This window comes from Vanellus vanellus, assembly GCF_965231255.1.
Source record: "Vanellus vanellus genome assembly, chromosome: 1".
Lineage (NCBI taxonomy): Eukaryota > Metazoa > Chordata > Aves > Charadriiformes > Charadriidae > Vanellus > Vanellus vanellus.
Window position 1 is genome coordinate 135,209,774 of NC_138905.1, and position 13,106 is coordinate 135,222,879.

General features: G+C 38.2%; 1 protein-coding gene across 1 annotated transcript in view; it reads left to right on the forward strand.

Annotated features, from left to right (window-relative positions):
• The window catches only part of MAP3K15 (mitogen-activated protein kinase kinase kinase 15), a gene marked incomplete at its 5' end in the record, with an annotated part of 95,071 nt that overhangs the window by 35,618 nt on the left and 46,347 nt on the right, over positions 1-13,106 (forward strand). The window contains 4 exons of the mRNA XM_082495511.1: positions 1,313-1,384; positions 6,787-6,980; positions 9,510-9,678; positions 10,972-11,078. Coding sequence (XP_082351637.1) covers positions 1,313-1,384; positions 6,787-6,980; positions 9,510-9,678; positions 10,972-11,078 — 542 coding nt within the window. The remainder of the gene's footprint in view (positions 1-1,312; positions 1,385-6,786; positions 6,981-9,509; positions 9,679-10,971; positions 11,079-13,106) is intronic.

Consider the following 13,106-nt stretch of genomic DNA (forward strand, 5'->3'; position numbering starts at 1 on the left):
TCCTTTCAACTTGTTTGAATGTGACACTGAGAATACAAACTAGAACTTCCAACTTTGGAAAAATTATTACGGCACATACAGAATATAAGGAGAAAAACTTAATAGTTAATTTTTCTTTAGTTAATGGTGTGCCTGAAGAAATTTGAATAATCCTGTTAATTGCTTCCAGGGAGGGTATTTAAAGGAAAGTAAGCTGGCTATTGAACAAAAAGGTTTATTATAGTATGCTTAGGCCTGTGGGCCTGATGAAGTATTTTCAGAGATTTTTTTTTTTTTTTCATTAAATTCTGGAGCAGATCTTACAGTAAGTGGAGAATAATGTCTGGGCCATGGAGGAGTCATTAGCAAAAATTCTCCTTGATCTACAGGGAACATAGTTGCAATTTATCCTTGCCACAAGAAAAATCACTTTTTATTGTAATTGGCAGAAAGTCTCTTCAGAGTTTCGGTAGCTGTATAAATTAGACTGTATCTACTGTTTCAAGGCAATGAACGCTTAAGAAAACTAAATAGAAAGATTTTGCACTTGGACTCATATTCTCCAATTTAGTAGCCCCAATGGATTAAAATGAGAGCCAAGACTCTAAAGTACTATTACATTATATGAATTTAATAATCTGAAGAAGTAGTATTGCAGAGTAGCTTTCTAATTTTTATTTTCTGATTATTTTTACAATATATAAAAGTTTGTATGATATGGTCATTTAATGATGTATTTCTAAAAAAGCCTGAGGCAGCAGAAGTATTAAAAGAGTTTGCAAAGGGCACAGAATGAAAAAGGAGTAGGAACGTCTTAAATACAGACAATCATTTTTCCTTTTAGGGAAGAATAGTGGAAAGGCAATGGGTAACCCAATAAATACTGCTTTTAGTGTTTCTAATAATGAAGTATGCCACTGTTACTATATATATAATGAAAACTCTTAAAATATATTTATGAAAGTTAGTTTTTATGGAAATGTTACTATCTCAAGGAATGTGTATTTGTAGTGGTTGGATTATAGTTAACTGATCAGGTAATGAATCTGATAGCTTCATAAAAGTAAGACTTGAAAACATCTTAATGATGACACAAGGAGATGTATAGACAAATAAGTCATGTAGATAGAGAAATCTTACATTCTGGATGGCAAAGCATTGCACTGTTTTCTTGGCCTTGTACATGTGGACTTGCTAGAAATATCTATATTCATTTTCTGTTCTTTCTTTCCGTAATAATTTCTCTATTCATGTGTCATGTCTGTCTTTTTGATTCTTACGCTGTTTCGTGGTGGTGTTTTCCTTTTTGTTGTTTTATTTCAATTTGGAGTAGGTTGCCAACCACAAGGCTTTTCTTCGGGTTCAAGTACCTCCTGAATACCACAGTGGTAATCTGATAGGCAAAGTATGTATCACTTTAAATCTGCTTTCTGTTGAATAGATTTGACAGAGTATTACTGTGTTTCTAGGCATTTAAAAATGTATAAGAATACATTAAGAATAGTGCTTGGCAGGGTCTTTCCTTCAAAGTGACTGTAATCTTGGAGTACTTGTTTCTTGCAAGCTAGATACTAAGCATTTAGGATATTTGGCTTGTGATAATCTCTCTTCACAGTCTTTACATAAAAATATCTTAGTCTCCTGTATTGAAAGATGAATAGGAATGTAACATCACAGAAAACTACTTTTGAAAACCTTAATTCTGAAGACAGCGGTGGATTAAACTCTCTGAACACTCAAAAGTTAGTGACTTATTTGAGTGAAAGCAGTTCATTTTCTGTTATCCTATGTATTTTCCTTCTAACTGCTTTGGAAGGTACGGTGAGCACTCCTAATACTCTTGATGCTTGAGCAAGTGGCAAAATGAACTGCATGGCTAAAGTAAAATAATTGTGCTATTAGCTGTGCAGGCATAATTCCCTCTCTAAAAGTGCAAGGATTTTACTTAACATTATTTATTTGAAAAAAAAGCCTTTTAATTCTAATTTAGCATCTCTGTCACAAAGTGTAGCAGTACAATTAAAAAAAAACTGTTTACGTTATTAAGGTCAAAATTTTACTTTTAACAGCATTAGCAAAATGTTTAGAGGAGTATTTTAAAACAAAAAGCAGTTTGGCCTGGCTTGACTAGAGCCTAAAAATGGCCTATGTGGCCCTAACTCTTTCAGCCCTCCAGCAAATGCATGGCTCTCTGCTTAATTCCTTTAACCATTTTCCTCTGAATAATAAGTCCCTCTCTCAACTTAGTTGCAATTATTTCCTTTTTTTAATGTTCCTAAACTTTTGGATCTTTCTGTGGTAGATTTTAAAATGTTGTGATTGAATACAGAGGTTTCATTGCTAGCATATTGGGCACATATTATTTGCTGGAAGATGAGCTATTGGGAACTTTTTTTTCAGTCTGCTTGTTTTTTTGTGTTTTTTAACTTAAATGTCTCAAAATAAAAGAATAAACATAGCTTAACTACTAATCCTGAAATAAACCAACTCAGCATACAGACTTTATAAGATATGAAGTTCTAATTCTAATTCATTCATAATTTATAGATTATATATATTTGCAGCTAGAGTTGCTATATAAGTTACTTCATACATACCTGTGTCATTTATTCATTATCTTAAAAAGCAATAATTGGTGTATGACAGGACAGTAATTTTCACAATGGTGTCAGAGACCAGCCTTCTGAGTAGGCGATCTGACAAAGCAAGGATGATATTCATAGAAACGTAGAATGGTTTAGGTTGGAAAGGACCTTGAAGATCATCGAGTTCCAACCCCCCTGCCATAGACAGGGACACCTCCCACTAGACCAGGTTGCCCAAGGCCACATCCAGCCTGGCCTTGAACACCTCCAGGGATGGGGCCTCAACAACCTCTGAGCAACCTGTTCCAGTGCCTTACCAACCTCAAACTGAAAAACTTCTTCCTAACGTTCAATCTGAACCTGACCTCTTCCTGTTTAAAGCAGTTCCCCCTCGTCCTATCACTACATGCCCTAGTAAAAAGTCCTTCCCCAGGTCCCCTGTAGGGTCCCTTTAGGTACTGGAAGGCCACAATAAGATCTCCCTGGAGCCTTCTCTTCTCCAGGCTGAACAGCCCCAACTCTTTCAGCCTCTCCTCATAGGGGAGGTGCTCTAGCCCTCGGATCATCCTCGTGGCTCTCCTCTGGACACGCTCCAGCAGGTCCATGTCCTTCTTATGTTGGGGACTCCAGAGCTGGACGGAGTACTCCAGGTGGGGTCTCACGAGAGTGGAGTAGAGGGGCAGAATCACCTCCCTTGACCTGCTGGCCACACTTCTTTTGATGCAGCCCAGGATACGGTTGCCCTTCTGGGCTGTGATCGCACATTGCTGGCTCATGTTGAGCTTCTCGTCAATCAGCACCCCCAGGTCCTTCTCCTGAGGGCTGCTCTCCAGCCATTCCCTGCCCAGCCTGTATTTGTGCTTGGGATTGCACAGATGTAAGACCTTGCACTTGGCCTTGTTGAACTGCATGAGGTTGGCTTGGGCCCACCTCTGCAGCCTGTCCAGGTCCCTCTGGATGGCATCCCTCCCTTCCAGTGTGTCTACCTCGCCAAACAGCTTGGCATCATTGGCAAACTTGCTGAGGGTGCACTTGACCCCACTGTCCATGTCGCCGACAAATATGTTGAACAGTACAGGCCCCAGTACCAACCCCTGAGGAATGCCACTCGTCACTGGTCTCCACTTGGACATTGAGCCATCGACTGCAACTCTTTGAGTGCGACCGTCCAGCCAGTTCCTTATCCACCGAGTGGTCCATTTGTCGAATCCATGTCCCTTCAATTTAAAGGCCAGGATTTTGTGTGGGACAGTGTCAAATGCTTTGCACAAATCCAAGTAGATGACATCAGTTGGTCTTCCCTTGTCCACTGCCGCTGTAACTCCTTCGTAGAAGGCCACCAAATTTGTCAGGCATGACTTGCCCTTGATGAAGCCATGCTGGCTGTCACCAATCACCTCCTTGTTTTCTATGTGCCTCAGCAGAGTTTCCAGGAGGATCTGCTCCGTGACCTTGCCAGGCACAGAGGTGAGACTGACTGGCCTGTAGTTCCCTGGGTCTTCCTTGTTTCCCTTTTTGAAAATAGGGGTTATGTTTCCCCTTTTTCAGTTGGCAGGAACCTCGCCAGACTGCCACGACTTCTGAAATATGATGGCTTAGTGGCTTAGCGACCTCATCTGCTAGCTCCCCCAGGACCCGCAGATGTATCTCATCAGGTCCCGTGGACTTGTGCACCTTCAGATTCCTCAGGTGGTCTTGCACTTGATCTTCACCTATAGTGGGCGGTTCTCCATTTTCCCAATCCTCGTCTTTGCATTCTGCATCATGGGTAGTGTGGCTGCAGTCCTTGCCAGTGAAGACTGAGGCAAAAAAGTCATTGAGTACCTCAGCTCTGTCCCTGTCCCGGGTAACCAGTTCTTGCGTTTCCTTCTGGAGAGGGCCCACCTAGTCTTTCAGTTCCCCTAGTCTTTCTTTTCTCGCTGACATACTTAAAGAAGGATTTTTTGTTTGTCTTAATGTCCCTGGCCAGATTTGGTTCTATCTGGGCTTTAGCTTGTCTAACCTGATCCCTGACTGCTGAAACGATTCCTCTGTATTCCTCCCAGGCTACCCGCCCCTGTTTCCACTCCCTATAGGCCTCCTTTTTCTTTTGGTTATGTCCATGCAGGCCTCCTGGCATTTCTACCTGCTGCCTTCTTTGTAGGGCTGCATCACTCCTGAGCTTGGAGGAGGTGATCCTTGAATATTAACCAACTTTCTTGGGCTCTTCTTCCATCCAGCGCTTCATCCCATGGCACCATACCAAGCAGATTCTTCAAGAGGCCAAAGTCTGCTCTCCCAAAGTCCGGGGTGGTTAATAGTGCAAGAAAAGTAGATAGATGAAACTGTTTTTTTTTTTTATAAGAAAGATAAGACAGACTCTCTTAGAAAGGCCACAAACTCTCTATGAAGGGCCTTAATAATTTATTAGATGTAAATATTGGACAGAAGAAGCTAGAAAATTCGAGCTGATTGCTTTTCAGACAAGGTGACATGCTCAAATATGTGCAGGGTTCCTGAATCCTGCACATAAAAATGTGTCTGTCATGGATAAAAATGTGGTTTTAATTGCATGGATTTCATTCTTCAAAAAGAGGCAAGAAATCTAAGTCAAATAACTGAGATATTGGCTGAATAAGATTAATGCAGTTTCATGCGTATCATTTAATTTTGTTCTGAAAATAGCTTTGCTTTTTCAGAAGATGACTGCAGTTCTGTTTGCATCGCAAGATACATCATACTTCAAGTTGGATTTTTTTTTTCCATTGCAGGAAGAGCTAATTCACTGTTACAGGTTTAAGAATAGAGTTTATATACAAGAAGCTTTTGTGTTGCACTGAACTCAGCGTTTATTTGAACGAATCTGAGACTAAATTGTTTTAACATACTCGTAGTTTAGGCTGCAAGTTTTCTGACTTTTTATTAGGAAGTAAAGATAACATTGCAACAGATATCTCTGTTACAACAGAGATACTGTACTCGGTAGGGTTGTGGAGCTTATGAGGAAGGAATGTGGCTTGATCTTTATCTGTTAGAAATAATTTAAAATTCTAAATCCTTACAGACTCAGATCAGCAGCAGGATGTCACTAATACAGGTTATTTTCCATCTGTATTTTTAGTAACTGCCTGCCCTACATTGTTACTTCCTGTGAACAGTTTATTTCTCTTGTCTAGTTTATTAATGCATATAAAATGTGCGATCTTCATATCCATTCTTTCCATCATCTCAGCATTCTCCTATTGTTCAAGGTGACTTTAAATGGCTATGGCTCTATTGCAGGCTTAGATGATACGAAAAAATGAAAGGTATGATTTTGCTGTATGTATTTGATGCCTTATTTGATGCCTTGATATCCCCAAGGTGATAGTTGAAGGGTATTTAGTGGTAGTTGATTGTGTTAGATGTATCATACTGCCCCATTTTTGAGTGCTCCTATCTAGTTACTCTGAAATGAAAAGTTTACTTTTCTTTTAAACAGAAGACAATTGTTGTAGCTCGAAATGGGATACTGGTGCTTCTAGTAGCTGTGAAAAACTTTGCAGTTGTCCGGTTTTGTGGCTCTTGCTTAGGAGTTGAAGACTAACCTTGCTGGACATTTCCTGTTTCCTTTGGCGCCTTGGTCATATTTATGCTTTTTATATGGCATATTAAGGATTTTTGTTTTTTAATTCTAAAATTTTGTGTTAAAAGTCTTACATATATTACAAAACGTTTCAAAGTTTGGTTGGTTGGTTGGTTTGGTGTTTGATGGCAGCATGCAGCAGATGTTTTGTAGGCTCCTCTGGATTAAACATTTCCATAAAGTCCTTCCAATGCCTGTGTTCCTGTAGTTTTCTCTCTCTTTGTGAGGAGCTCTGCATCATTTTGTTCCTATCACAGAGTGAGCCGAAAGGATGCAAGTACATCTCTGACCCAAACGATTTGGGAGCAGAAGGTTAGCTTGTAACTGTCAGACCCTATTAGGATCTGTGCATCACATAAAAAAATATTGAGTAGTTTTGTTGTATTGTCTCTTAACAGATCCGGATCCTTATTCATAACCATTGTTAATATTTGTAACTCTTCCACAGAAAATTCCTTGAATGTAATGCTTGCAAATTTTGCATTAAACAGTGCACTAAAGCTTCATAGTGCACCAGCCCTAATCTGGCTGTTTTTTCTGACAGCAAAAGATTCTGTGTATACACAAACATATTTCCACTTCCATTTGTTTTTTAAACTGTGCCTGTTTTTCTTTTAGGCTTCCAGTGGCAATTATTATTTTATTCCATACATCGTCACACCTTGTGCTGACTACTTTTGCTGTGAAAGTGATGCCCAACGAAGAGCTTCTGAGTATATGCAACCCAGCTGGGACAATATCCTGGGGCCACTTTGTGTCCCACTGGTGGACAAGTTTATCAGCCTTCTCAAGGATGTTCATGTTACATCATGGTAATATTACAACACATATACCTGCAGAACCTTTGATAATCTCTTTTTAATGTTATGAAAAAAGATATAGAGTCTCTAGTAGCATTGATTTCTTTAATTTCTTTTTTTCACTGCACTTAACATAATGTTAAAAGAAACTGCTAACTTTACTGCTGTCTGTATTTGATGTCCTGCAGTTGTTGCAGTTAACTAACCGTGGTATGCTAGAGAGTGATTTATGGTTACTTTCTGAAATATCATTAAGCAAAGGCAGTCCACAGGAAAGGTAAAGTGCTTAAGTATAAATTACAGTGTGTAAGGTTGTAATAGGAGATAAGATCACAGCATCTTCATAAAGCTCAAGGCCAAAGACTGTCCTTTTCTGTCACCAAATAAGTGTATATATAGGGCAACAATGGTCAATCAGATGTAACTTGCATGGTTGGGTTTGAGGTTTTTTTGTTTGTTTTGTTTTGTTTTTTTTTTTTTTTAACGATTAGCCTTGTGATATCACCTAAGAAACATGATACTGTTCAACAACTTCTACAAGGGACTGTTGGCATTCTGAAGATTGGGGCTGGGGATAGAAATCTCTTTCTCAATTGCTCACCCTGTACTCTGCAGCTAGTCTGGATTTGTTTGTATTTCTGAAAACACGGTGAAAGACTGAGCTTCTTAATTTTCTTTTTCCTAGTGTCTGAAGCATGAGGTAGGACTGAGGGCCCTTGGATTTCTCTTTCCCCATTGCTATCCCATGCAAGTGAAAGGCTCACCTAAAAAACTCTTTTTCTCACCTGGTCCCACTCTTAGGATCTCATAGATGACCCTGCCCATGCACACCTTGTCCCTTACACCTCCGTCCATGGCTGGTCTGCTATTCTCTTGCACCTTGCTGGGCAGCGCCTGGGACACTGCTGGCCTGAAAAACCTCAGACTGCCTCCTCCTACTTATCCAAAACAGTGCTGGAGGGGAGGCTACATGCAAGCAACACAAGCCCACTTTGAGGAAAGAGACGAGAGGAGGAGCAGAAATTCAGTAAAGTTGGTCAGCATACAGGAGAGCTGTTCTCAGCAGTGCAGACTCATGAAACTAGTAGCACAGTTGGCCCTGGTAGTAGTAAATTTTGCTACTGCTTAACGTTTTTGTCATTGTGAAATGGTACTCTGGGCACCAGCTGTCCAAAGCTACCTGTATACTTTGTCTCTGATGTTTATGACTAGGGTTGTGGGTGATTTTGGTTTGATAATTGTGTTGTGAAGTCCTACAGTAAAGCCTCTTTCTTTCTTCCATTTTCAGGCTGAAGTGCCTGAAAAGAGGCTTTTGTTCAGCTGCAGAATTAGACACTGTTGTGATTAGATCCCTGTAAGAGGAAGATGTAGATAGATAATCCCTTATTCCTGCCAAAAGCTTGAGTAAGTTTGAAGAGGTTAAGTGTTGCATCATTCTCGAAAGTGAGACTCCCATTCCTAAGTCATTTGGATACTTTTGAAAAACTTTATCCACTATCTTCCTTTGTTTAGGTTAGCACAAGAAGGACTAATTATCATTAGCCGGGTAGAAGGCGATGCTGGACAGAAACCTGAGATTGGAAATCTGTGGTGAATTAGGTCTAACCTCCACTGACAGTGAAACAACTACGAAAAGCTTTCCAATAGTGTGTACTGCGCCCTTGCTACTTTGCATTGTAATCACGTATTATATGTTATATGTAAGATATAACATGTATGAGACAGAGAACTTAGTTTTCTTTGCTATGTATAGGGCTTATGCTAAGCAAATTTGAATACTTTGCAATGCTCATTTGTAAACAAAAGCATTGTATGAACTTGAGTATCTGTCAGGTGACATCTGCTTACTTCCAAACTATAGGCTCCATAAGCTGCTTCAGATAAAGTTACCTCTGAGTAGCCTGTCCAGGTTGTTTATAACTCTTATACTGATAACGTATATACGATTTTATATTCTACAAAAGTTCTGGTGTTGCATTGTGCACTAATGTTAGTGTAAACAAGATGCACTTACTGGGGGATTTTACATAGATCCTGCCCACGTTATGTATTATGTTCATCAAACAGATTGCAACTAAATCAGCTTTTGATGGCTTGTTTTGCTTTTAGTTTCTTTGTTTAAAAGCCTTTTACCTCCTCTCGTGATAAAATCATGTACCTTCTCTTTATACCACACTGGTCTTTCCTCTCTTTGTCACTTTGTTATCCCAATTGCTGCCTTTTTTAGGATACATATTCAAATCACTACATCTGTCATGATCAGTAATGGGGCAGAGAAATGCCCAAGTCTTACTGTATTGATAAAATTATCTCACAATCCTCATTATAAATGTATTGATGCATAGCCCCATAGTCTGAGGTGGTGCAAGGTGGAATATGTATAATGAGTTAATAAAAAATGTGGAAACATTTGATGTGCACCTCAGTCTGAGGAAACGGTACTTTTTATTAGAAAGTATGCTTTTTATTAGAAATATAACTATGTTTTATAAGAAATATCTAACAGTTGTCTTCCCATATGTCTACCTTTTATTTCTTTAGTGCCTATTATAAAGAAACACTGCTAAACGATATTAGAAAAGCTAGAGAGAAGTACCAAGGAGATGAACTGGCTAAGGAGCTGGCCAGGATTAAGCTTCGTATGGATAATACTGAAGTGCTAACTTCTGACATTGTCATAAACCTGCTTCTTTCTTACAGAGATATTCAGGTATGTTCCTAAAGACTAACGAAGATTATTTTACTGTGTAATTTTTGGCTCTCGTTTGTTCTTCTATACTTCATTGTATGTTAAACAGTGATTCAAAGCTGACACTAAATCGTTACATTGTTTAACAGTTTGATTTGCCTGTTGGGCAACTTAAGGGGCTTTAGGCTCTTATTTATTTTGCCCATGAATAAGAGACACAGATTAGGTGACTTCCTGAGGTCTTCTCCTTTGTTTTTAGTCATTTTTAATGTCCTGTGAAAAAAAAAAAATAAAAGAAAATATCCCCTGCCAAAGCAAGATGTTTGCTTTTCCCTTTCCTCCCTTTCCTCCTCTGCCCCCAAAGACAAGTATATTTAAAAATGAAGACAATGCATTTGTTGGCCAGAGGCGCGCATATTGAGAACTGTCATTCAAAGAAACATTAATCTGTTTTTAAAATATAACTGCACCTTTTTTTCTTGATTTTGTTTTTTAAATAAATTCTGCTTTTGCTAAAACACAGCCTCTGTACTGTATTTCCAAATTACCCATCTGTGTGTTTGACATCCCTTTAAAAACATACTTTCAACAGTTCTATGGAATTTTTTTTACATCAGGAGCTATGCTGGTTATTTCATAAGTATAAATGGGTTGTGAGAGCAGTGGGTGACCACATCCTCCTGCATAACACAACTTTCCATTCTGAGGTGCATATTTCCCTGCAGCAATTTATCCAACTTCATTTTGATTGCTTCTGGTGATCATTTGCATTCTTCTGAAATATCTTCTCCATTGAGAAATGTAATCATCTGGAAACATGTTTTGAACAAACATACTAAGTAGTGTGAGGCTATTTGTGATGTCAGTAAACTGGCCTCTTCAGCTATGTCTATGTGGGTTACCCCTGAGAAACCCAAATGAATGCACAACCGGCTGACACACTGCAGAATGAGCTGTGCTCAAGTCTGCAATGACATGATGAACCATCATTCATCAGAAGTCCTTAATGAGGCCTGAAAGAGCCAGACTCATCACCTCTCCTTTCTCGTGCTGGGAGTGTAATTGATCAAACTGGCCAGAAGGATTCGGTAATGTGGGCAGTAGCATTGAGGTGAGGAAGAGCCAAGTACTGACATGGGTAGACAAAATCCCTGATTAATTCCTTACACAGAGTTTGTGGCTATTTCACTGACTCTTCTAGGAACAGTCAGCTGAGATACAGTCTAGCAATCATGATACCTTTTAGTTTAGTGATGTTTTCCTCTGCTTTCAGTTTTTTTATTTTCTTTCTTTTCTTTTCTTAATTCCTACCAGGACTATGATGCTATGGTGAAGCTGGTAGAAACACTAGAAATGCTTCCTACCTGTGATCTGGCTGATCAACATAACATTAAATTTCATTATGCTTTTGCGTTGAATCGGTAAGGGTAATTCTTTGAGGTTATTTCATTTTATTGCTGTTCCATATGGGCTTATGTATAAATTTATAGTGCGGATAATATAAAATTATTTTCCCTTTCTGTTCACGCTGCTATTCACTGCAATTACCTTTCCTTGATCCCATAGTTCCTGTGCAACCAGGACAGCTTGTAACTTTTGAAATTTTTGTTTTCCAACAAGCAGTACTTTTTCAACAACTTGATGAGAGTGGATCTGTTCCAAAGGCCACCTGAGTAATTGTGAAAAACTTCAATGATACCAATGGGTTCTTGGTCAGGCTGAGATTGTTTATTCGGAGTCACTGATTATTCTGAACATCTTTAAAAGTTTAGCATAATAGAGTGAGTTATTAAAGTAATAGGTAACAAGCACTGCTTGATCCGTGAATACACATTCATGATACAGCTTCCTTAAAAGGCTGAAAGGTGATCTGGACCTACAGGCACGTTGCTAGATTAGGAAGCACAGAAATCTTATTGAACTCTTCTAGTTAGCTACAGATTTCTGAACTGCCTATGTATAATAGTTACTTCATTTCTAAAGAATTTATATTAAGATTGTATTGTAGAAAATAGATCTTATACAAATGAAATACCATGTAATAATAACAGTAACTGGTTAGGTGCAATCCCCATGCTATTAAATAGCTTGAAATTATCTTTGAAAGAATGCAGTAGTGAGTAATATAGAGTATATAGAATATTCAGTGTAAGCATGACTGATACTGCACATAATTCTAATGCCTGTGCTTTTATGACACCTAGCTATAGAGATGTTTGTGAAGGGTGGAATTAAACCTATTTCAGATTACTTTTTTATTTAAAAAAGAAAAAATAAACCCAGTAAGTTCCAAGAAGTGAATTGATTACAATAAGAATCACCTCTGAAAAGAAATGTATTAGGTGCTAGACAATGCCCAAATCTCTCACAGAAAAAGATAACTAGACCCATGTTTGGAACCTAAATTTAGATGATGATGAAGCCTTTTTAATAAGAATGATAAATGATTAATATTTAGCTGTTGGTACCAAATATGTGAATATAGTTCCTACATATAATTCAACTTATGTAGGCTGGAAGTGAACACTGGATATCTTGATTCTCTACTCCTGATATCATAGACAGTTAAATTTTAGCTGATTAAGCATCTACTGAGTCTGTTAACTTGTTTTGCTGAAATGTATCTTTCAGAAAATTTTGATCTGAATATATGAAGACAGAGAGAATCCATTTATATAACTTGCAGTTTGTTGTGGTATTTATCACACCTAATGAAAGATAATTTTCTCATTAGGCTGTTTAAATATAAAAGAAAAAATACACTTTTGGTATAAAATTTTTAATGTACAACACAAGGCAGTATTTCAAAGTAGAAGCCAGTGTTTTGACATTGCTTGTGGTTATGTAAATTATAAACCATGTTCTGGTCTGTGTAGTTATTACTGTTGTTATTGAATGGTATGGTCTACCACCTTTTTCCCCTAACCCCTAAAAATTGCAGGCTTGATTTTATAAATATTCTGAAATTCAAGTCTCCTTAAGGTATCATACTGATGTCTTGAGAAGTGGTTTCAACAAAAAGGATTTGGCCCTATTTATTCAGAAGTTGTTTGCCCAGCTTTTTATTACTGCAAGAATTTGACTCCAAATATTTAAATTTGCCAGTAAGAATAATGCTAGGGTCATGCCTTGTCCTCAGGAAAATATCCTGATGTGGTCAATTTTTAAAAATTTTTCATTTAGATGTGCATAATAAAACCAACAAGCTCCTTTACTCTCTCTGTCTTCAAACTCAGTGTATTTTAAGCAGCATGTGAACCTCATGCCATTAAATCCTCTGTTTTGATAATGCCAATACCACCCTGGTAAGGCAAGACAAAATGAATTGCTCATGAACTTGCTTTCCCCATCAACAGGTTTCATTAAATTGATCACTAGCCTGAATCAGCATGACTTTCCTTGTGTTCATCTGGGAACAATTTACACATTTCTATGGAAAAGATTTTTCA